General features: G+C 43.3%; 2 protein-coding genes across 2 annotated transcripts in view; both read left to right on the forward strand.

Annotated features, from left to right (window-relative positions):
• The first annotated feature begins 7,006 nt into the window (after positions 1 to 7,006).
• Positions 7,007 to 10,785, forward strand: TMCO2 (transmembrane and coiled-coil domains 2). Its single transcript, XM_003273322.3, has 2 exons — positions 7,007 to 7,336; positions 10,385 to 10,785. Exons 1-2 carry the CDS (start codon positions 7,100 to 7,102, stop codon positions 10,700 to 10,702), a joined length of 555 nt encoding a protein of 184 aa, XP_003273370.1. The 5' UTR covers positions 7,007 to 7,099; the 3' UTR covers positions 10,703 to 10,785.
• Positions 10,786 to 17,220: 6,435 nt separating this feature from the next.
• The window catches only part of ZMPSTE24 (zinc metallopeptidase STE24), a 44,201-nt gene continuing 36,820 nt past the window's right edge, over positions 17,221 to 24,601 (forward strand). The window contains exons 1-2 of the mRNA XM_003273323.3: positions 17,221 to 17,566; positions 20,010 to 20,156. Coding sequence (XP_003273371.2) covers positions 17,444 to 17,566; positions 20,010 to 20,156 — 270 coding nt within the window. The 5' untranslated portion in view covers positions 17,221 to 17,443. The remainder of the gene's footprint in view (positions 17,567 to 20,009; positions 20,157 to 24,601) is intronic.

The following is a 24,601-nucleotide window of genomic DNA, read 5'->3' on the forward strand; positions in this document are numbered from 1 at the left end:
TTCGTTGTTTACTCATCATGAGTTTTCATGCCACATGTAAACTGAAATTGCACTTGTATTTTCTGAAATATGCCATTCACATTTTACCTCAGTAATTTTTTTATTTCTTACTAGCCAAATCATTCAGAACAAGGTTCTTTTTTTTTTTTTTTTTTTTTTTTTTAAGAAGGAGTTTCGTTCTTGTTGCCCAAGCTGGAGTGCAATGGTGCAGTCTTGGCTCACTGCAACCTCCCCTTCCCGGGTTCAAGTTACTCTCCTGCCTCGGCCTCCCAAAGTGCTGGGATTACAGGCGTGAGCCACTGTGCCCATCCCAGAACAAAGTTCTTTTTATCTTAAAATTTTTGTTTTTGTGGAAAGAAAATTTTGAGATTGAGTAATTAGCTGTGGAAGTCAAGATAGCTCCCAGAGGATGTCCAGATGTTGGCCGAGTAGAAAGGAGAGGATCTGCCAACCAGAACATGAGGACATAGCAAATTCAGAGGGCATGTTTCTAGGAAACTACAAATAATTTGATACGCTGGCAATAAAAGGGGAACAAGAGAGTGACATCATTGTAGAGATAGCAGGAACTAAATCATGAAAACAAGGAGTTTGGACTTGAGTCTATAGGCATATATCAGTTGAAGTGTGGAGTGCTCACTTGATTTGAGGAGCTGAAATTGGAAACAATAGACTTGAAGTAATTGAGACACGCTTGCTGAGTGTATTTACTGACAATTGCAGCAGAGGGCACAGTAGATGAAATTGAGATATTTAAGGAGACAGGATTTTGGGGGCTTGGAGAGTGAAGGAAAAGATTTGGTACTGATGCAACCATTTGAAGTAGGTACACAAAGAAGGAATGAATATTTGGGAAGAATGGAAACCAAGGTGAGTTTGGCTTTTAGATGTGTTGAGTTTCATTGGACTGTGGGACATCTGTGTCTAATGACAAGGATAGCAGTATGTCCTTTTAATACAGCAGCTTTATTTCCTGTTCCTTGTGAAGTTTTCAACTACTTTCATTAGCTAGAAATGAAGCGACTCAGACAACTAATGTCTCTCTCATCCTTGTGGTTAGATTTTTTTTCAACGGAGTCTCGCTTTGTGGCTCAGGCTGGAGTGCAGTGGCACGATCTCGACTCACTGCAACCTCCGCCCCTCCAGGTTTAAGCAATTCTCTGCCTCAGCCTCCAGAGTAGCTGGGATTACAGGCGTGTGCCACCACGCCCGGCTAATTCTTTGTATTTTTAGTAGAGACAGGGTTTCACCATCTTGGCCAGGCTAGTCTTGAACTCCTGACCTCGTGATCCACCCGCCTTGGCCTCCCAAAGTGCTGGGATTACAGGCGTGAGCCACCGCGCCCAGTCTGTTTTGGTTAGAATTTCAAGACCTTTTCTCTGACCCTTAAACCTTATTTTCTTGTTTGTCAGCTCTTCGGGAATTTCATTCTGTCACCTCACCCTGAGTCTAAAGCACCCCCATAACCAAGTCATTTATTGTCTCAGATCCCAGTAGGTAACCGAGGATTCTGAGGAATCTGAATGATCTGAGTAAGACTGTTGAAAGAAGTGGCAGAAACAAGGATCTTAGAGACTGAGACCACTATTGTTTCTTTGGAATCAAGCTAATTTCTTCAGTGGCTTTAATTTCCTCACTTATGAAGGGAGGAGGTATAGGTGAAAGGTCCCTTTTTGTGATTTGAGCATGAGAAGCACCTGTAGGCCTAGTAAAAATTCCTCATACGAGAGAGATGGTTAACCCAGAATAAGAAAGCTAAGACTGAACTATATCCATTCAACCACACAGAACTTGTAGCCCCTGGAAGGACCAAGTGAGGCCATTCACAGTGGAACTAAACCCAGATTTTCAGAACCTGATTAGGCTGGGTGCGGTGGCTCACGCCTGTAATCCCAGCATTTTGGGAGGCTGAGGTGGGCGGATCACTTTGAAGTCAGGAGATCAAGACCATCCTGGCTAACACGGGGAAACCCTGTCTCTACTAAAAATACAAAAAATTGGCTGGGCGTGATGGCACACGCCTGTAGTCTCAGCTACTCGGGAGACTGAGGCAGGAGAATCGCTTGAACCCATGAGGCAGATGTTGCAGTGAGCCGAGATCGCGCCACTGCACTCCAGCCTGGGTGACAGAGCGAGACTGTCTCAAAAAAAAAAAATAAATAATTCAAGTATAAGCCTAAGTAGTTGATCCTAAGATCACTGTCTATCCCAGTTAGAGCAGATTGCATCATTTGATCTTTATTAAAGACTTTTGGTTGGGCACGGTGGCTCGAACCTGTAATCCTGGCACTTTGGGAGGCCGAGGCAGGTAGGTCACCTGAGGTCAGGAGTTTGAGACCAGGCTGACCAACATGGAGAAACCCCATCTCTACTAAAAATACAAAAATTAGCTGGGTGTGGTGGCAGATGCCTGTAATCCCAGCTACTCAGGAGGCTGAGGCAGGAGAATCGCTTTTGGACCCTGGAGGCGGAAGTTGCAGTGAGCTGAGATTGCACCATTGCACTCCAGCCTGGGAACAGAGCGAGACTCCGTTTCAAAAAAAAAAAAAAAAAAAAAAAGACTTTTATGTTTAAACCAGCATGAGTGACTATACGATAATACAGGGCAAAGGGTTTTTTTTTAGCTTGTAGTAATCATTTTAACTTGATATCTCTGGAATTTGTCCCAACCCTGGCAGAGACCTGAAAGCACTGACTTTGTTTTCAAAGCTTTTTCAATTCAAGAGTGCCTCCAAAATGCTAAGTAGGAATGAAGACTTCCAGACGCTTCTATTCTTGCCTTTACCCAGAATTCTCTTGCTTCAGTATTTTCCCCATTTTCATGAGCCCGTGTGTGAAATAGGGTAAGGAACTGTGGAGAAGAAAGTTTTTTATTAGCCTTCCTCGGGGTATTCCATTCTCAATCTATCCTTTCTCAGTCCCAAAAGGCCTACTGAGCTGAACTGCCTAAGACATAGTCATTCACCAAATAAATTTAAGTACACATATTTAAAGAGATACAATTCCAGATGCAATGGGAGACAAAAAAGTAAAGTTGTCGGGGCCATCAAGAAGCTTTCACAAGGTGAAGGGAGGGCTGGAGTATCTCAGAACATTGTTACTTAAAGTATGGTAGTGGGCCAGCAGTATGGGTGTCACCTAGGAGATTGTTATTAATAAAAATGCATAAATTCAGGCCCTACTGTAGACCTACTGGACCCAAATGTGCGTGTTAGTAAGATCTCCAGGTGATTCTTAGGCACAGAAAAGTTTTAGAAGCACTGGCCTGGAAGTGGGAAGTACTGTGAGAATTCAGGGTAATTGTGCTTTTTAGCATTTTACATAAAATTATGTTGTTGAATTTTCATAATCCTATGAAATAGGTGCTGTTACTATCTTTATTTGACAAAGAACTTGAGATGAAGTGTCTTGCCTGGCTGGCACAAATAGAGGTGAGCCCAATTTCCAATCTCTTCTGACTAGAAGAATGTCAGAGAGGGACATTTAGTACAAAGGAATAACAGACGGAAAGTTGCAGGTGGTATTTGAAGTACCAAAAATACCACAGTTCCATAATGTGAGTGTTGTTTGTGAGGGTGAATAGTGGGAAATACAATTTGAAGTGTAGGTGAAAGCCAGGTTATTCAACTCAAACTCCACAGTCATGTGGTGCTGACATTTCTTCATTTGAGTATAGAGATGGGAAACATGCATATTTTTTTCTGTGAATAACATGTAACCTACGAAAAAGGCAAGTTTTCTTTTCTGAAAGAAACTTACTCATTTTTGTTATTTTTTGAGACGAGGTCTCATTAGGTTTCCCAGGCTGATCTTGAACTCCTGAGCCCAAGCAATCCTCCCACCCCAGCCTCCCAAAGTGCTGGAATTGCAGGCATGAACCACTGCACCCGGCCAGAAACTTCTAAAACTCAGAAAAGTTGTTCCTACTCACTTCCTACCCCAAGGTAAACTGTGATACCTCCTGGCTTTATCCTACTGATTTTATACCCTATTATGTAGAACTGTGTCTAGAAAGAGTGGCCTATCCCTCTGTGACCTTCTTGGTCTACTGCAGGAGTGGTTTCTGTGACAGACTGCATTTGGAGGTTTGATTCACTCTGGGGAAGGTAACCAGGATAGGCAAGAGATTTAAAAATCTGTCAACATGTATTTGGCAGGTATAACCTGAAAAAAAAAGACCAGAGGCGTAGGAAAGCTATCTAAATGGTTAAGAAGACAAATATTTACAAAGCATATACCATCTGCTAGCCCCTGGGTGGTAGGTGTTGAACAAGACTCATTTCCTGCATCATAGAGATTTAAGACTCCAATAAGGGACTGAGTGCGGTGACTCACGCCTGTAATCCCAGCACTTTGGGAGGCAGAGGCAGGTGGATATTTGAGGTCAGGAGTTTGAGACCAGCCTGGCTAACATGGTGAAACCCTGTCTCTACTAAAAATACAAAAATTAGCCACGCCGTAGTGGCGTGTGCATCTGTAATCCCAGATACTAGGGAGGCTGAGGGAGGAGAACCACCTGAACCCAGGAGGCAGAGGTTGCAGTGAGCCGAGATCAAGCCACTGCACTCCAGCCTGGGCAACAGAGCGAGACCCTGTCCCCCCCAACCTCTTCCCCCCCAACAAAAAAATCCAGTAGGGAAGACAGACATTAAAACAGTACAAATAATTAAGTAAAAGTGCTTTTAAACGGTGGGGGGGGGGGGGAGAGGCTTATGAGAAGGGGATCAAAAAAGGACAGCAAAAACTTCATTGAGGATAATGTTTAAACTGAAACTAAAGAATCAATAGAAGTTAGCCAGGCAATAATCTGTAGTCCCAGCTACTTGGGAGGCTGAGGTGGGAGGATCACTTAAGCCCAGGAGTTAGAGGCTGTACTGTGCAATAATCGCACCTGTGAATAGGCATTGAACTCCAAGCTGGGGGAGGAGGGGGAAGTCAGGCAAAGAACAAGAGTAATCCAATTATGTGCCAAGGCTTTGTGGTTCAACAGCTTGGTGTGTTGGTGACATTGATAAGACTACTATAGCTAGAGTTGAAAGAACAAATGGCAGAGGAAGAGAAGACTTGGTAGGTAAGCAGGGACCAGGCATTTTAGTGCCCTGTTAGCCATGTTACAGATTTTGGATTTTGTTTGAAAGGCAATGAAGAACCTATAAGAATTTTTCAAAGGCTGACTGAGTGCTATTTCTCATGCCTGTAATCCCAGCACTTTAGGACGGCAAGGTAGGAGGATCACCTGAGATCAGGAGTTCGAGACCAGTCTGGCCAACATGGAGAAACCCCGTTTCTACTAAAAATGCAGAGATCAGCCAGGTGTGGCGCGTGCCTGTAGTCCCAGCCACTCAGGAGGCTGAGGCAGGACAATCGCTTGAACCCAGGAGGCAGAGGTTGCAGTGAGCTGAGATCGCACCACTGCACTCCAGCCTGGGCAACAGAGCAAGACTCTGTCTCAAAAAAAAAAAAAGAAAGAATTTACCAAAGGCTTGAAAGTAGGCATTGCATAAGTTAGTAAGTCCTAATAGGGCATGATGTGGAAGACTACTGAATGGAAGTGACTGACAGATGAGTGGGTGGATGCCACTATTAAAGGTAAACTGAAGACCAAGTGTGGTGGTTCACCCCTGTAATCACTTTGGGAGGCCAAGGTGGGTGGATCACGAGGTCAGGAGTTCGAGACCAGCCTAGGGTGGATCACGAGGTCAGGAGTTCGAGACCAGCCTAACCAACATGGTGAAGCCCTGTCTCTGCTAAAAATAAAAAATTAGCCGGGTGTGGTGGCACATGCATATAATCCCAGCTACTCAGGAGGCTGAGCCAGGAGAATCACTTGAACCCCGGAGGCAGAGGTTGCAGTGAGCCAACATTGCACCACTGCACTCCAGCCTGGGTGACAGGGCGAGATCGAAACCCTGTCTCAAAAAAAAAAACAAAAAAAAAAACCCAGTTTATATCCTATCTCCTTGCTGGGTGTGGTGGCTCATGCCTGTAATCCCTGCACTTTGAGAGGCCAAGGCAGGTGGTTCACTTGAGTTCAGGAGTTCTAGACCAGCCTGGCCAACATGGTGAAACCCCATCTCTACTAAAAATACAAAAAATTAGCCAGGCGTGGTGGCGGGCGCCTGTAATCCCAGCTACTCAGGAGGCTGAGGCAGGAGAATCGCTTGAACCTAGGAGGCATAGGTTGCAGTGAGCTGAGATTGTGCCACTGCACTCCAGCCTGGGCAACAGAGTGACACGCCAGCTCAAAAAAATAAAAATAAAAAATCCTATCTCCTCACATTTCCATTCAACGTCAATACACCTCAGTTTTTTTTTTTTTTATTATGTGAAAACAGCTGCAACAGCTGCTGTCCATTTGAATTGTTGGAAATGTAGATCTACACTAACCTAGAGAGAAGCCACTAGCCACATGTGGCTATTTAACATTTTTGTTTTTTTAGACGGAGTCTCTTTCTGTCACCAAGGCTGGAGCACACCATCAGCTCACTGAAACCTCTGCCTCCCAGGTTCAAGTGATTCTCCTGCTTCAGCCTCCTAAGTAGCTGGGACTACAGGTGTGCACCAGCACGTCAGGCTAATTTTTGTATTTTTAGTAGAGACAGGATTTCACCATGTTGGCCAGGCTGGTCTCGAACTCCTGGGCTCAAGTGATCCACCTGCCTCGGCCTCCCAAAATGCTGGGATTACAGGTGTGAGCCACCATGCCCAGCCAAATTTAGTTAAAATGTAAAATTCAGTCTCTGCTGCACTATTCACATTTCAGGTAACTAGTGGTTACCATATTGGACATGGCAGATAAAGAACATTTTCATTATTGCAAAAAGTTGTACTGGACAGCACTATGCTAGAGCCAGAACTAGCCAAAGATCAGATAAAGCAATATGAATGAACTGAAAACCCAGGCCGGTGCCCGGTTGGTTTTGAGTAAGATTCATTGGTTGGGTGAGTGGGAAGCAAGCTGACCTTTGGAACAGTGACATCACAAAGCACAGCTCACAACGGCTCTGGAACACCTAGGCCCCCAGACCACTCCCCCTAACTCATATTTAGATTCCTGAAGCTTCTGCACATGTAGTTCCTGGAGCTGCTGCTTATTAAAATGTCAACGTCTTCATCTTCTAGCTGGGACAACCTCTTAGAGTCTCTCTCTCTGAGCACAGTATGGAATTGGATACAAGCAACTTTTTTGGGAGAGATTAGTGCACCTCAGCAAACAAGTTTGGGACTATTAGATAATTTTGCTCCGGCTGTGCAAATCATCTTGAGGATTTCTTTCTTGATTTTATTGGGAATAGGAATATATGCCTTATGGAAACGAAGTATTCAGTCAATTCAGGTTATACTCTTTTGTTACAAACATTTATATAGTTATAAATTGAAATTTGATTAGTTCTTTCCCATATTGCTGCCACCAGTTTTAAAATCATGCAGATGTGCAAAGGCGAACCTTTGTCTCTTAAGTTGGCAGAAACTAGGTTATCCTTGAAAATCTCCATCAATTAGGCTTTGGGCATAAAAATGTTCTTTCTCACAATGGTCTTTGGCTTGTCTTCTATAATAAAATAGACCAAACATGTTGGTAACCTGAAAAGACAGCCTTACCCTCAAAAATTTTTGATCACTTATTCATCTTTGAGTGCTACTGTGTTTATAGAATAGGCACGAAAGTATAGCTAGGATCACGAGTATGGCCTTTCTTACTATGCCATTGTTCTGTAACTGATAAGGAGGCATATGTATTAAGTCATCACAATGTGTTCATTATTGTGTTTTAACAAAATAAGGCTCCATAAGTATATAGGAGCTCTTTGGGGAGTAGGAATTTAACTGGCTGGGATTGTGAGAGACAGGATTTTACATACTTCTGTGTAGTCACCAATAATAATAGTTGACATACAATATAGTCGAATGCTTTGAGAATCTCAAAAATTCCACGAAATGGATGGAGGTTATTTTCACATGACAAGTGAAGAAACTGAGGTGCACTGAGGTTCACCAGAAACTTAAGGTGACAGACTTTTAAAACGGCTTTCTTAGAGTGACAAGTTTACTTGATAAATGCAGAGAGAAGTTGTTACTGGATCATTTTTTAGCATTCACTTATTTTCATATGTCACTATTGTTTAGTAATCACGGTCACAGGTCCTTTCTATTTTAAACCATCACAATCCTGCATAGTAGTCAGGGCAGAGATTATTTGCTCCATTTTGTAAATGAGAGAACTGGATTATCACCCACCCAAGTTCACATAGTTTGTAAGAGCTGACAAAATTGGAGTTTGAACTGAATTTTTAGGATTTGAAATTCAGTTCTTCTCCAAAATCTCATTTAATGTAAACCAACTGACCTAAATCTTGAACAGGAATGTGTGTGTGTGTGTGTGTGTGTACACGCACGCACATATATATGTGTATTGTGAGGATTAAAGAAGATATTGTATGTATAAATCTTAGCACATATATTCAATAAGCAGTGCTACGGTGAAACCCCATCTCTACTTAAAATACAAAAATTAGTCGGGTGTGGTGGTGGCATGTGCCTGTAGTCCCAGCTACTCAGGAGGCTGAGGCAGAAGAATTGCTTGAACCCGGGAGGCGGAGCTTGAAGTGAGCCGAGATCGCGCCACTGCATTCCAGCCTGGGCGACAGAGCCAGACTCCGTCTCAAAAAAAAAAATAAGTGGTGCTAGTTGTTATAATAAGGAACAAGATGATTTTTTTTCTTATCCTAGCAAGAATCTGTCCTACTGTACATATGCTTTTATTATTTATTTATTTATTTATTTTGAGATGAAGTCTTGCTCTTGTCCCCCAGTCTGGAGTGCAATGGCATGATTTTGGCTCACTGCAACCTCTGCCTCCCAGGTTCAAGCAATTCTCCTGCCTCACCCTCCCGAGTAGCTGGGATTACAGGTGCATACCACCACGCCCAGCTAATTTTTTGTATTTTAAGTAGAGACGGGGTTTCACCATGTTGGGCAGGCTGGTCTCGAACTCCTGACCTCAGGTGATCCGCCCACCTCGGCCTCCCAAAGTGCTGGGATTACAGGCATGAGCCACCGTGCCCAGCATATGCTTTATTTTTATTTTTTATTTTTTTTTAATGTTTTAGAGACAGTGTCTTGCTCTGTTGCCCAGGCTGGAGTGCAGTGGTGTCATCATAGCTCACTGCAGCCTCAAACTCCTGGTCTCAGGTGATCCTCCTGCCTCAGCCTCCTGAGCAGTTGGAAGCATAGGCATGCACCACCAGGCTTGGCTAATTTTCAAAATTTTTTTGTAGAGACAGGGTCTCGCTACGTTCGCTATGTTGCTCAGGCTGGTCTTTAACTCCTGGCCTCAAGCAATCCTCCCATCTGAGCCTCTCAAAGTGCTGGATGCAGTGGTCCACACCTATAATTTATTTTATATAAATAAAAAATATATATATATTAATTTTTTAAGAGACAGGGTCTGGCTATGTTGCCCAGGCTGAAGTGCAGTAGCCATTCACAGGTGCCATCATAGCACACTAACTCCTGGGCTCAAGTGATCTTCCCACCTTAACCTCCCTAGTAGCTGGGACTATATGTGTGTGCCATTGTACCCAGATCTCTCCTTGTATATTTTAAAAACCTTTTCCATGACCAAGAAATCCAGTTTTTCAGACTACTATGTCCTAAAGTGTACTTGGAATTGTGAATTTCTGGATTCCTGTCCTGGCTCTGCCACTTCCAATATATAACCTTGGACAATGACAGAGTTCAAACTGGAAGGTATATAGTTATCCAGTTGTGTTTTTTCTGCATAAATAGGTCATGCAGAGGCAAAGTAACCTCCAGACATTCAGAAAATAGTTATCTATTATTACAATCTTGATTAAATGCAAATAATAATCCTGCCTGACCTGCCTACCTCTCCAGTTTGCAGTGAAAATCAAAAGATGAAATAGGTGTGAAAATATTTTGCTAAGGCCGGGCACAGTGGCTCATGCCTGTAATCCCAGCACTTTGGGAGGCCAAGACAGGCGGATCACGAGGTCAGGAATTGAGACCATCCTGGCTAACACAGTGAAACCTCGTCTCTACTAAAAATACAAAAAATTAGCCGGGCATGGTGGTGGTCGCCTGTAGTCCCAACTACTCAGGAGGCTGAGGCAGGAGAATGGCATGAACCTGGGAGGCGGAGCTTGCAGTGAGCTGAGATGGCGCCACTGCACTCCAGCCTGGGCGACATAGTGAGACTCCATCTCCAAGAAAAACAAAAACAAACAAACAAAACATTTTTGCTAAATGGGAGACTTGTTATTGGAATGAGGAATTATTGTTACTATTAAGTTTTTGTTTTGTTTTTCTCTTATAGATAGTAAACTGTAGCAACTAACACTCAACTTCTGTTGTTCCATTTTAGAAAACGTTGTTGTTTGTAATCACACTCTACAAACTTTACAAGAAGGGCTCAGATATTTTTCAGGCTTTGCTAGCCAACCCAGAAGGAAGTGGTCTCCAAGTTCAAGACAATAATAATCTTTTCCTGTCCTTGGGTCTGCAAGAGAAAATTTTGAAAAAACTTCAGACAGTGGAAAACAAAATGAAGAAACTAGAGGGGATAATCATTGCTCAAAAACCTGCCACGAAAAGGGATTCCTCCTCTGAGCCCTACTGCAGCTGCTCTGACTGCCAGAGTCCCTTGCCCACATCAGGGTTTACTTCCCCATTTGAAATGTGATGGACTCCAATCTTTTCCAGGAAAGCACTGTTTCCCTCATGTGTGCAATGGTGTATCAATAAAGATAGAGAACTCTATTGAAATTACCCTGCAAAGATTGGCTCTCTATTTAGTAGGGCTGAGCTTCTACTTGTATGGATGGTGGGGTATAGTGGGGTATAGTGGTAGTTAAAAATGTCTCTAGGATTGTGGTGTACACTCAGCAGGCTGGAGACCATAAGCTGCCATAGATGGGAGAGGATAGCTGGGCTGGAATCTAAGGCTGTAGGAAGAGAAGGGAGGGTGGTCAGGTACATGGCCTTGAGGTCCATGCTGACGAGGTTAGACTAAATATAATAAAAAGTAAGAAAGTGCTGTTTGAGGGCCCTGCAGTGGACTGTCCTTTAGAGGTAGGCTGACCCCTGTGCTTGTCTTTGGCCTAAAGGTATACATGCAGTCCAGGAGTCTCCTGCATTAATTACTCAAAAGTGGGCAAGGGTGGGAGTAGATACAGAGTCACATAAAGGAGACTGATTTTATCCAACTTTTACTGATACCTACTCTATGCTAAGCATTGTGATAATCCCTAGGAATCTTTCCTGAGTGCTTCAGGAGCATTCAGTTTGACTGGATGGACAAGTAATTTCAGACCAGGGAATTATAATACAGTGGAGTCATAACTTTTTTTTTTTTTGAGTCAGAGTCTCGCTCTGTCACCCAGTCTGGAATACAGTGGCAGGATCTCTTCTCACTGCAACCTCCACCTCCTGGGTTCAAGTGATCCTACTGCCTCAGCCTCCCAAGTAGCTGGGATTACAGGTGTGCACCACCACGCCTTGCTAATTTTTGCATTGTTAGTACAGACAGGGTTTCACCATGTTGGCCAGGCTGGTCTTGAACTCCTGACCTCAAGTAATCCGCCCACCTTGGCATAACAAAGTGCAGGGATTACAGGCATGAGCCACCACACCTGGCCATAACATCTTGAACTGAGGAGAATTCTCCTTGGCAGGGAGGGAAGAATGGAGAGATTCCACTCAATGAGTGTGTACCCTGAGAGAGAGAGAAGGCCCACCTGGGAGGTGGCAGAAAATGGTTCTCTCAGCAGGCCTCAGATTCCACCAATCTTATAGTGTGTGCATTTTTGCCCCAATAAATGAGATCATGGTCATTTGAAACACTGTGTAACTATCTGGCACCTAAATGAAATATTTCATACCCACAGAGGAGGTCTACAGAAAAAAAAACATTTCATTTGGTATGCAGATAAAGTGATTTGTTGCCATGCTGGGGAAAAACTGGCTATGCTGCTCAAGAAGACACAATGTAAGGCTGGGTGCAGTGGCTCACGCCTGTAATCCCAGCACTTTGGGAGGCCAAGGCAGGAGGATTGCTCGAGTTCAGGAGTTCGAGACCCACCTGGGCAACATAGTGAGACCTTATCTCTACAAAAAATAAAAAAAAATAGCTGGGTGTGGTGGTGCACACCTGGAGTCCCAGATACTCAGGGGGCTGAAGCAGGAGGGTCACTTCAGCCTAGGAGATTGCTGCAGCAAGCAGCCTGGATGGCAGAGTGAGACCCTGTCTTAAAAAAAAAAAAAATAGCAGTCTCCAAAGTGGCATCTTCCTAAGGGAAGAGTAATCTTGACCATTTGTAATTTCTGCCTGATCCACTGGAGTTAAAATGCCACCCCTGGATGAGACTTCACTGTTTCGCGTACTAAATGCAAAAACAGGTGGGTGAATACAGGGTGGGGCCAGGAAAGGCTTTGAAAGGAAGTGACATTGAGGTGTCCCATAAATGATTACACAGGCAGACAAAGAAATGGAAGATAATATTCCTGAGGGGGATCATCATGGAAGTATATTTTTATTTTATTATTATTATTTTTTGAGACAGAGTTTTGCTCTTGTTGCCCAGGCCGGAGTGCAGTGGCGTGATCTCAGCTCACTGCAACCTCTGCCTCCTGGGTTCAAGCGATTCTCCTGCCTCAGCCTTCCAAGTAGCTGGGATTATGGGCGCCTGCCACCATGCCTGGCTAACTTTTTGTATTTTTAGTAGAGATGGGGTTTCACCATGTTGGCCTGGCTGGTCTGGAACTCCGGACCTCAGGTGATCCACCCGCCTTGGCCTGCCAAAGTGCTGGGATTACAGGCATGAGCCACTGCACCCTGCCCAGAAGGATATATATATACACACATATATATACATATATATATATATATACATATATATATATATATATATATTCTTTTTTTGAGACGGAGTCTCGCTCTGTTGCCCAGGCTGGAGTGCAGTGGCACAATCTCGTCTCACTGCAACCTCCGCCTCCCGGGTTCATGCCATTCTCCTGCCTCAGCCTCCCAAGTAGCTGGGACTACAGGCACCCACCACCACGCCTGGCTAATTTTTTGTATTTTTAGTAGAGACAGGGTTTCACCGTGTTAGCCAGGATGGTCTCGATCTCCTGACCTTGTGATCCGCCCACCTCGGCCTCCCAAAGTGCTGGGATTACAGCTGTGAGCCACCGTGCCCGGCCAAAAGAGAAGGGTTTTGAAGAGTGACTGATGTCAGGTAATGAAGGACCTCGAAGGTCATACCATATATACCATATATAGGTTGGGCTTTATACTATCATAAATGGACCATTATAGGGTTTTTGTTTTTTTTTCTTTTTTAACAGGGAGTAACAGAGAATTAGTAGCCTATATGAGAGACAGAACGTATGAGCTAGAAAGTAGAATGAGCTAGATGCAAAAGAAATAACAGCCGCTCTTGTAAGGGTACCCAGGCAGCAGTGCAGTGGCATGATCTCCGTTCACTGCAACCTCCGCCTCCCGGGTTCAAGCGATTCTCCTGCCTCAGCCTCCAGATTATACGCGTCCACCACCATGCCTGGTTATTATTTTTTTTTTTGTATTTTTAGTAGAGATGGGGTTTCGCCATGTTGGCCAGGCTGGTTTCAAACTCCTGGCCTCAAGTGATCCACCCCCCTTGGCCTCCCAAAATGCTAGGATTACAGGCGTGAGCCACTGCACCCAGCCAAGGGGGATCATTATTTTCTTGAGTCTGGAGCACTTATGGCTAGAGCACTTAAGGGACCTCGAATGCTTGGTAAGCAGAGAGTCAAGGCAAGATAGGGAAAAAGCTTGAGAGCAACTGTATCATTTAGGTTAGACAGGGTAGATGGACTACCCTACAGCAATGTCTATCACTCTAGGGATAATAATCTTTATCCTTCAAATTCAGCCATTTTCCTTTATTTTTATAGAGATGAAGTCTCACTGTGTTGCCTAGGCTGGTCTCGAACTCCGGCACTCAAGCAATTATCCCACCTTGGCCTCCCAAAGAGGGAGGTGTGAGATTACAGCTGTGAGCCAGCACACCCTGCCAGTCTTTGTCCTTTAGCAAAATCCTGCCAACAGCCTGTTTTGAGGTTCCCATTTTTAGACTCCACACAGGCCAGCCCTTCTATTAGTACTGTCTTTCTGAAAAGAGAAACAAGTGATTATTCACTTTCCATAATTCACTAGTTCTCCACTGCCACCACATTAGTCTGCACTACCATCTCTCACCTGGATTCTTTTTTCTTTTTTTCTGATATCCTTGGCAACTGCTGAATCACCTGGATTCTTGAAATGGCCTCCTAACTGCACTCCCTCCTTCCATTCCCCATTAAATTTATTCTCCACGTTGTAGTGAGGATTGTCTGCTCAGAACTCTGCGATGCTCAGCTCAAAATCCTGCAGTGGCTTATTCTTTCATTCTAAGTAAAAGTCTTTTAACTAAAAGACTGCATGATGGCATGGATCTGCACTCCCCCTCTTCCTTACTCTTTCCACAGCCTCTTGCCATTCCTCAGATATGATAAGCATTGGCCAATCTCCGGGCCTTTGCACTTGCTCTTCACTCTGACTGGCAGTTTCCTCAGATATCCACACAGCTTCTTCTCTCACTTTTTTGGGGGGACTCAAATGCCAGTTAATCTGAGAAGGCTTCTTTGACCAACTTATGTAAAGCAGCACCCCTCACACCAACATGCTGTATTGGCTTTTTGCTGCTTTTTCTTCATAGCACTTAACATCACTTCCACGTTTACTATTAAATATTTGCTTATTATTTATCAAACACTGCATCCACCCCAGCTAAGAATGTAAGCTCCAGGAGAGGGGCTTTGGTTCACTGCTATATCCCTGCCACCTGGAAATGCGTCTGGCATTTCACAGACATTCAGTATTTATTGAATGAATGAATTCCAGTCAGTCTTGGCTTTTTGACACCTCGGCCTCCTACTCTCCTATCTCTTCAGACACATGGTGACAGTTCAATGCTACGATGCCCTTCTCCCAAGCAGTAGCTAACCTTTATTGGGCACTCAGGGCCATCTACATTGCTAAGAGCTTTACATGAATTTTCTCATTTGATCCTAACAATACGAGAAAGTGAGTACATACTAAGTTATTCTCATTTTACTGATGAGGATCTGATGCACAGACAGATTAAAGAACTTGCTAATACATGGTGCAGCCGTGGCTGGCAATCAAGCAGCTTGACTCTAAACCTGTGCCCTTAGCCACAAAGCTTGGGTGGTAGAAGCTCCTGTGAGGCTTTGGACTCACAGACAGCTGAAGTCAAGAGTGAAGAGGGCATAGCAATGATGGCCTGACGGAGAGAAAATTTTGAAAAAGTGCTTACCCCTCATATATTTAAGTTGGTATCTAACTAGTTCCATCATAAATTCAAATAGCTGCAATGGACGTAAATTCTTGCAAATTGTAAATACTGACATTTTAAGATAAAACTGTTAAATCATTGCAACTTTTCAGGATAAAGAATTTTAAAAACTGTTAAATCACTCTTTATAATGTATCCAAGAGAATCTACATAACAACTGAATAACCACCATTATCCATTAAAATATACACTAATGAGCTCTCCAACATTGTTCTTTTATTATCTCTAACATATTTAGATTGTACTCTAACAAAAAATGTTATTCAAATGTAATACTCTGATGTTTGAACAACCTTTTATTGATCACTCCTTTGCAATAAAAATATGACATATGTAGTAAACCTTAAAAAAATTTCGTTTAACTTTATGGCTCTACGCTGGAATTCTTCTGAAGTGAGTAATCATCATGATAATCTTTAGTATATAATGGATCAAAATGACACGATTACAAATATTGATAATACACAGTTATAAAAGTTGAAATTCTATTGGGAACACATCTCTTAGTGAGATAGATGGGGCTGACCCACCAATTAATTCATTTATCTGGATGAATAGTTCCTACTGGTAGATTAACAGGGTTCATTTTCAATTATGTTGTTTTCACAGATATAAGTGCTGAGAAGTGGTTTTACATAAATAGGTGAGAATGCTAGTAGTTTTGTTGTAAGCATGTCAATCAATCGTTTGGTTTCTTTCCGAGTTGCATGCCAAAAACCAAATGGTGTTCCTTCATCAGCTGACAATTCATGGGCCACCATTAATTTTGTTGAAAGCAAAGAACTGGAAACCATCTGACTTGAAAAGAATTTGTTATCCTGTTATTAGAATCATTCACTTTCTCTAGTGACTTTTAATTATACTAACTACTCTCAGAGGCATTTAGGCAGGGTTGAGAAATTCAAGATATTAATTTCAACACATCTTTAGCATCACAATATCACAGTAATTTAAATATATTTTAGTTGTAGCTATTTAACTCACTTTATTGTAAATAATAATTATGCTAATTAGCAACGATAGTATGTTTAACCAATTAATCATCAGATTAACTTTCGGTCAGAATAATTGACTTCAACTTTTAAGTCAAAGCAATGTACAGGCGTCCCAGTCACCATATTTCACTTCTGAATTCCAAGAGAGAAATGACATTGCGCCTTACTGATGCAAATATGTACCTAGATAAAGTAAGACGCTTTCATTTCAGGTATGTCTAACCCACGCTATCCTTGCTTTGTTCCAGGGCACTCTCGCAGGGAAAACGCCGCCTCTGACTACACTTCGGGTGGTTGAGACGAGATCTTCAAATACACATTCTTAACGCTACCGTCCACCCTCTCATACGCTTGAATTCCGAACACCCCAATACTGGCTCAAAGACTCCATTTCTAATGCCTGGTCTTGCTTTTGAGGTAGCTCTAACTCAGAGGCATGATTTTCAGAGCCTGGGAAGTCGGCTGCTGTCCAGTCCTTCCTAGCCACCTCAGGCGGGAGCCGCGGCCCACTCAGTCAGTTCCGGCCCCAGCCCCGACTACCTGTCGCCTTATTGGGGGAAGGAGGGCAGATACCGCAGCCCAGTCAGGGTAAGCCGCTGACCCAGGGGATGGAACTGCGGCTCTGGAGATTAGAAAGAGGAGGACTTCGCCGCGTTCACTGGCCCAGGAGGAAAGCCAGAACCCTAGGCTGGAACCCAGCGTCAAGACGTGGGGGAAGAATGTTGATGCAACACAGCTCAGCCGGGCCCGGAACTCGGCGTCTGGGTCCCCGCCCTCTTTGGGCCGGAAGTGAGGAAGGTGGGGCTGGGGCTTTTCCTGTAGAAACTAGGAGGGACTAGGGAGAGTCTGCAAGGGGAGGAGTGTGTCTGTGACACTGCCAGCAGCGCGCAGAGGGAGGGATGGGGGGCGGGTATCGGCGTAGGGGCCCTCGGAAAGAACGGATATTGCTGTGACACCGCGGGAACGCTCTGAGGGGACGAGTGTCGGTGTGGCACCGGTGCACGCTGAAGGAGCCGGCGGAACCGGGTGGCCATGGGGATGTGGGCATCGTTGGACAGTTTGTGGGAGATGCCGGCAGAGAAGCGTATCTTCGGGGCCGTGCTGCTCTTCTCCTGGACAGTGTATCTTTGGGAGACCTTCCTAGCACAGCGGCAGGTGAGCCTAGACAGGGTCCAACCTGACCCCCATACCCGGCCAGCCTTGGACTAGCCTTGGCTTCGACCCTGAGACTCTTGGTTGCTCCAGTCCCCGCGCCAGTCTTGTCTCTGTGGTCCCTGCTGAGCCTCGTAACTTGGCCCGATGGCGGACTGTGGCTTCGAGGGGGGTCTTGGTGCGTCAAGCAGGTTTTCTGTAACGTTATCATGGGACCCAATCCCGTTAGGGCCTGGAGGAAGACTTGGGCTCTTGTGCCCTCCGTGCAGCTTCCTTGGGATCCTTGAGCCCAGACTTGGCCTCCTTTATCTTTGAAATAAGCCTTTAAAAGGATTTAGACACCCAACTTCCTCATGACGTTTTATGTAATCATGCCTAACCATAGGATTTTGCAGTCCTTCCAAGAACTTGCCCTCTTATTTCTCCTTAAAGTGCATATATTGTTTCTGCTTGAAAAAAAAACAACAAAAAGAACCAAAAAAAAACCTTCTCGGGCCGGGCGTGGTGTCTCATGCCTGTAATCCCAGCACTTTGGGAGGCCGAGATGGGCGGATCACCTGGGGTCAGGAGTTTGAGGCCAGCCTGACCAACGTGGCGAAAACCCGTCTGTACTAAAAATAGAAAAATTAGCCGAGTGTGGTGGCGGGCACCTGTAGTCCCAGCCACTTGGGAGGCTGAGGCAGGAGAATCGCTTGAACCCAGGAGGCGGAGGTTGCAGTGAGCCGAGATTGGGCCACTGCACTCCAGCCTGGGCGACAAGAGTGAAACTCAGTATCTAAATAAATAAATAAATAAAATTAAATAAAATATATTTTTCGTTTTTCATAAAATCATTATTTTAGTTTAAAATATTAAAATGGTAAAATAGAAAGTGAAAGTTAACAATTTACCTGAGATAACCATGGATTAGAGATCTGAACTTTTATTTGTTTATTTTTAATCTTTCTTTATTTATTTAATTTTAGAGTCTAGCTCTGTCACCAGGCTGGAGTACAGTGGCGCGATCTCGGCTCACTGCAAGAAACTAGAAGGGACTAGGGAGAGTCTGCAAGGGGAAGAGTGTGTCTGTGACACTGCCAGCAGCGCGCAGAGGGAGGGATGTTCAAGAGATTCTCCTGCCTCAGCATCCCGAGTAGCTAGGATTACAGGCATGTGCCACCACGCCCAGCTAATTTTTGTATTTTTAGTAGAGATGGGGTTTCACCATCTTGGCCAGGATAGAATCTTTATTTATTGTATTTAGAGACAGGGGCATACTCTGCCACCCAGGCTGGAGCACAGTAGCATCATCATAGCTGAAGGCAGCCTCGAACTCGTGGGCTCAAATGACCCCTCCACCTCCACCTCAGCCTTCTGAGTTGCTAGGACCACAGGTGCGGATCACTGTGCCCGGCTAATTTTTTGATTTTTTTGTAGAGATGTTGCCCGGGGTGGTCTGGAGTTCGTGGACTCAAGTCATCCTGCCGCCTCCACCTCCCAAAGGGCTGGGATTACAGGCATGAGCCACCATGCTCGACCTCCCCTCAGCTTTTATTGGCACACAACAATATATAGGGAAAGCATGTTGTAGTGGCCCATTATTTTGTTTGGTATCCATTCTCTGTATTACATTTCCTGGACCGAAATTACCCTTACCTTTTATAATTTAGTATAATGAGAAAGTTGATCTTTCTCCTTTTTTTTTTAAGAGATAGAGTCTCTGTCACCCAGGGTGTAGTGCTGTGGCACAATACGGGCTTACTGCAACCTCTGCCTCCCAGGCTCAAGTGATCCTCCCACCTCAGCCTCCCAAGTAGCTGGGACCACAGGTGCACACCACCACACTCTGCTAATTTTTGTATTTTTTGTAGAGATGGGATTTCACCACATTGCTCAGGCCAGTCTTGAACTCCTGGGCTCAAGGAATCCTTCTGCCCCTGTCTTCCAAAGTGCTGGGATTACAGGCATGACCCACTGTGCCCGGCTGAAAGTTGGTCTTCTCTCACAGACCTGATATGTTTCCATGTGGTGCTCCTCAAGTTTCTGGCATTTAGGACCAAATTTAATGAGCAGCCTCAGTATCTGTTCGTACTCACAGTTAGCATGTGTGCTTCTCCTTTCCATGAATTTGTTTTCCGTATTATAGGAGGTATGTAATACCCGGAATGAATAGTACATGTAACAAAGTTGTGATGTTACAACTTTGGTTTACATATACAAACTGAAGTGTGATGACAACCCTGATTATAGTTTTACCAGTCAGGTTACCTCAGGTTCTCTTGTTCTGCTTTTATTTTCCTGCATCAGTCGTTTCATGTATTTGATCAAGTGCAATATTTCTGTAGGTGTAAGGCAAATTCAACAGATACAAGTGGCAAGCCATAAACCATTCAATGTTTGATCATAAATGACTATTGTAATAAACAATCGACTGTTTCACTAAAGTGTTTTCTTTAAAATATTTCAGAGAAGGATATATAAAACAACAACTCATGTACCACCGGAGTTAGGACAGATCATGGATTCTGAAACATTTGAGAAATCTCGACTTTATCAACTGGATAAAAGCACTTTCAGCTTCTGGTCAGGACTCTATTCAGAGATTGAAGGCACTGTGAGTAATTTACTTCTTGGAGAGACTGTCTGGTTGTTTTCATTTTCATATTTTTGTAACACAAAAAAGGGTACCACACTTAGAAGTCCCAGAATGCTTTCTTAACCTTTGTTATTGATAGTAATGGCTGTTGAGCAAAAAAGACAGAAATATAACTGCTTAGTCAGTTGAAAACTATAGAATATGGGAACTATTACCCTGAACCCAGGTAGGAAAAAGATCCTCTTCCATTAGGATCCAGCTGAGATGTCATGTCTTCTAAGCAACCATTTGAAACTCCCTGCCTGACGAATGTGGATAGGGTAGCATCCTATCATTATTCCTATTGGAGTACTTATCCCATTATGTTGAATTTGCCTGGATTTTTTTTTTTCTTCTGGCACAGTCTCGCTCTGTCACCCAGGCCGAAGTACAGTGGCGTGATCTTGGCTCACTGCAACCTCTGCTTCCTAGGCGCAAATGATCCTCCCACCTCAGCCTCCCAAGTAGCTGGGACTACAGTTGCATGCCACCACACCCTCTCAGAGTGCTGGGATTACAGGCGTGAGCCACTGTACCTGGCCTGATTTGACTGTTTAATTGGCAGACTGGTAGTTCCTTAAAGAAATAGTTAAGTCTTGTTCATCATTTTATACCTAGTGCCTGGCATGTAATCAGCATATAGTTCCTATTTATTGAATGAAATAATATGGGGTTTTTATGTTGCTTTTTTTGTTTTGTTTTTGTTTTTAAGCAGTGTCTTGCTCTGTCACCCAGGCTGGAGTGCAGTGGCATGATCTTGGCTCACTGCAACCTCCGCCTCCCAGGTTCAAGCGGTTCTCCTGCCTTAGCCTCCTGAGTAGCTGGGACTACAGGCGCTGCCACCACACCTGGCTAATTTTTTGTATTTTTAGTAGAGACAAGGTTTCACCGTGTTAGCCAGGGTGGTCTCGATCTCTTGACCTCGTGATCTGCCTGCCTTGGCCTCCCAAAGTGCTGGAATTACAGTCATGAGCCACTGTGCCCTGCCACTTTTATTTTTATCATCCTGATCATCATCATCATTATTTCTCTAGAACTTTTAGATCCACTAGTACCACGAAGAGAAAGATTCCTAAATTTAAAAGAATTATGGTCAGCTACCATCATTGTTTCATGAGTTAAAGAAACTGGCTTTATGTAGCGGTGTTAAATGACAGAATTGTCTAGCTCATCACAAAGTTTTTCTTAACAAATATGGAATAATAAGACTAGTGTGGTTAGATCCAAATTATTAGGAACTGCACTTATTTCTTCAAGGTGATGGAAAATGGCAATGCTTCTAGAAGAGTTAAATTTTGGTATTTAGAAAAATTAATAAATGATTTGGAAAACAATCTCATTGGCTTTGGGGATACACAGCTATTGCTCTTAAGTAATCTTTTCAATAATGACTTGGCTTTAATTTATCCGAGCATTTCTTCTGTTAGGGACAGGTCACAAGTAGGAAATCATCCTTCAGAGACAGATGGAAGTAGAAGTGGTTAATTTAGACACTATCCTTTTTTTTTTTTTAAATAGACGAAAGAGAGTTTACTTATGTATTTATGTAATGGCCTTGGTCCAAAAAAGACTAATGGGAGCTCAAAAAAGAATTATAGTAACTTTAAAAAGTACATTAAACAAATCCAAGATCTTAAATGTATTATTCTCCCCAAAAGCTAGCTCCTTCCAAACTTGATTTAATATTTTGCATATTTTCCCTCCATTGCTTGGTAAGAGTATTTGCCTCTTCTTTCTGCAATCGATGTCTGACAGCTGAGTTTTGCTGTTTTGTCAACTGACATTTCCCCTTCTGTTCCACCAGTTCCAGAGAATTGTTGAACAACTTACAACACTACCTGAAGAAGTAATATTCAGAGTTCTTGTTCTATACTGATTAATAGCTCCCATATTTTCTTCATCTCTGAAACGTCTGAATTCTCTGTTTAATAATGACAAGGCAATTAGATGAGGTAGACACTATTCTCTTTCTGATGTTTGCTTCTTGGAAGTCCTTTGACTTTACCCACCACAGGGCCATAGTAAAATAATAGGAAAAGCATTTTCAGTCTCCTTGGTTGTCCCTGGTAAATAGTGCCAGGAAAGATAGACAGTAGCTTGGTAATTATGGTTGGTGACCATAGGAATGGCTGTTTGTTCTAGGAGATGACAGAAATAGGGAGAATACATACATAAAGTGAGTGCTTTGTAATGTACTGTGACTCAAACTAGAAGCAGTACTGATGGGCTAAGGTTGGGAATAGTAATAGTTAATAGTCGTCATAATTTTCACTTCATGCATAGTTTTTATATTTATTGTTTGACGTTTACAACAGTGAAGTAGAAAGGATAGGCATTATTATTCCCTTTTTATGAATGAGGAAGCAAAGGCTTGGATAAATTAAAGGGCTTGCATGTTTAATTGCCAAAGGACATGCTAATAAGTAGGATAACTGGGTTTCAAACTCTGTTCTGCTGAGTCTTTAAAATGACATTGAAAAAACCATTCTTGAAACTCTAAAGACTGCAACATGAATGTGCTAAATTTATCTCTGGGGATTTTCTGGCTGCATTTATGCTTGGCAGGAAGAATATTTTGGGTAACTTTGAAACCTTGTTTTGTTTGGAAACAAGTTCATTAATTTCTGTTTTGTGTTGATTAAAATTAATAGGTTTGTATGTTTTGGTCACAGAGATCAAGTGAGAAGATTAGCTTCGACTTTTTTTTTTTTTTTGCCATAGTGCTTTCTACCTGAGGGAACCTAAATAGAGTCATTGTGTGGCCAGTTATGGTTGCCACTGTTCACATAAATATGACACTGCACCCAGACAGAAAATGTCCAGCCTCTCTGAGACACTTTCTCTAATATCTCACAGATATCAATAAAGGGCCCACTGAAGAAATGGAGTGGCTGGGGAGCAGAGTAGGTCAGGGTTGAAATGTTTAAATTGTTGCTTCTCTAATTTTTGCATGTTTCTATGTGAGCAGTTTCACCTTCTTGAGCCTAAGTTTTCTCATCTTTAAAATGAGAATTGGGCTGGGTACAGTGGCTCACGCCTGTGTTCCCATCACTTTGAGAGGCCGAGATGGGGGTGGATCACCTGAGGTCAGGAGTTTGAGACCAGCCTGACCAACATGGCGAAACCCCGTCTCTACTAAAAATACAAAAATTAGCCTGGCGTGTTGGCGTGTGCTTGTAATCCCAGCTACTCAGGAGGCTGAGACACGAAAATTGCTTGAACCCGGGAGGTGGAGGCTGCAGTGAGCTGAGATTGCAACGCTGCACTCCAGCCTGGGTGACAGAGCGAGACTCCATCTCAAAAATAAATAAAAATAAAATGAGAAGTGTGTGGATGTTAAGCCGTACCTTGTATGGTTTGTGGCAAGGACTGAGTGAATGAGGTAATGTAAATGAAGCTCAATGCATAGCAATTACTTAGTCATAACCTCTCAGTTAAAGTAACCTTTCAGTTAAAGAGTTTCAGTTGCCTCATCTATTAAATAGAGATGATTATACCCTTTTCCCTGCCTGCTTTTCAAGACTGTAGTAGTGAAGCCAGGCATGATGACTCAATCCTGTAATCATAGCATTTCAAGAGGCTCAGGTGGGAGGATCACTTGAGCCCAGGAGTTTGAGACCAGCCTGGGAAACATAGTGATACCCCATCTTTGCAAAAAAATTTTTAAAAAATCAACTGAGTGTGGTGATGTGCACCTGCAGTTCCAGCTACTTGGAGGCTGAGGTGGGAGGGTTGCTGGAGCCCAGGAGATCGAGGCTGCAGTGAGCTGTGATCGCACCGCTGTACCCCCGCCTGGTGACAGAGTGAGATCCTGTCTCATAAAAAAAAAAAAAAAAGAATGTAGTGAAATAATATATGTCAAAGCACTGGAATTATTTTTTCTGGGATCATTAATTTTGCCATACGACAACCCTGGGAGCATGCTTAGTGAAATTGTCAACACAGAGACATTGTACAGTTCACCATGCTTTGTTTTTCAGTCCCCAAAGAAACGAAACAAGGTTTGCAGTATCAATTTTCAAATGCATTTACAGATCATTCAGAATTCATATTAAAACTACCCTTGATGCTTATTTAAATACTGGACTTTTAATAATAGTTGCTCTAGCCTTTACTAAAAGCATTATAAATCCTTAATTATACATTATTTATTAGTATTGGGAATTGGCTGAAAGAAATACCATCCCAGGTCAATTAGATCAACAGCTAGAGCGTATGTCAGACAGTGGTACCAAAGCATGTCTTTTGGGAAAACAAGGTTTATGTCTAAGATTGAATTAGTTGTAGTAAAGTGGAAATACCTGGAGGTAGTGTTAGGGGAGGCTTTTGAAAAACAGTTTATTGGGGCTGAGTGCAGTAGCTCACACCTGTAATCCCAGCACTTTGGAAGGCCACAGTGAGAGGATTGCTTGAGGCCATCCTGG

Source organism: Nomascus leucogenys, chromosome 12 (genome assembly GCF_006542625.1).
Source record: "Nomascus leucogenys isolate Asia chromosome 12, Asia_NLE_v1, whole genome shotgun sequence".
NCBI classification, from domain to species: domain Eukaryota; kingdom Metazoa; phylum Chordata; class Mammalia; order Primates; family Hylobatidae; genus Nomascus; species Nomascus leucogenys.

What these genes read in the sequence shown, in the direction of transcription:
- TMCO2 (XM_003273322.3), top strand. Translation starts at nt 7,100, where the DNA reads ATGTCAACGTCTTCATCTTCTAGCTGGGACAACCTCTTAGAGTCTCTC. An exon ending in GAAGTATTCAGTCAATTCAG is followed by an intron (nt 7,337 to 10,384) that starts GTTATACTCTTT and finishes GTTCCATTTTAG; the next exon opens with AAAACGTTGTTGTTTGTAAT.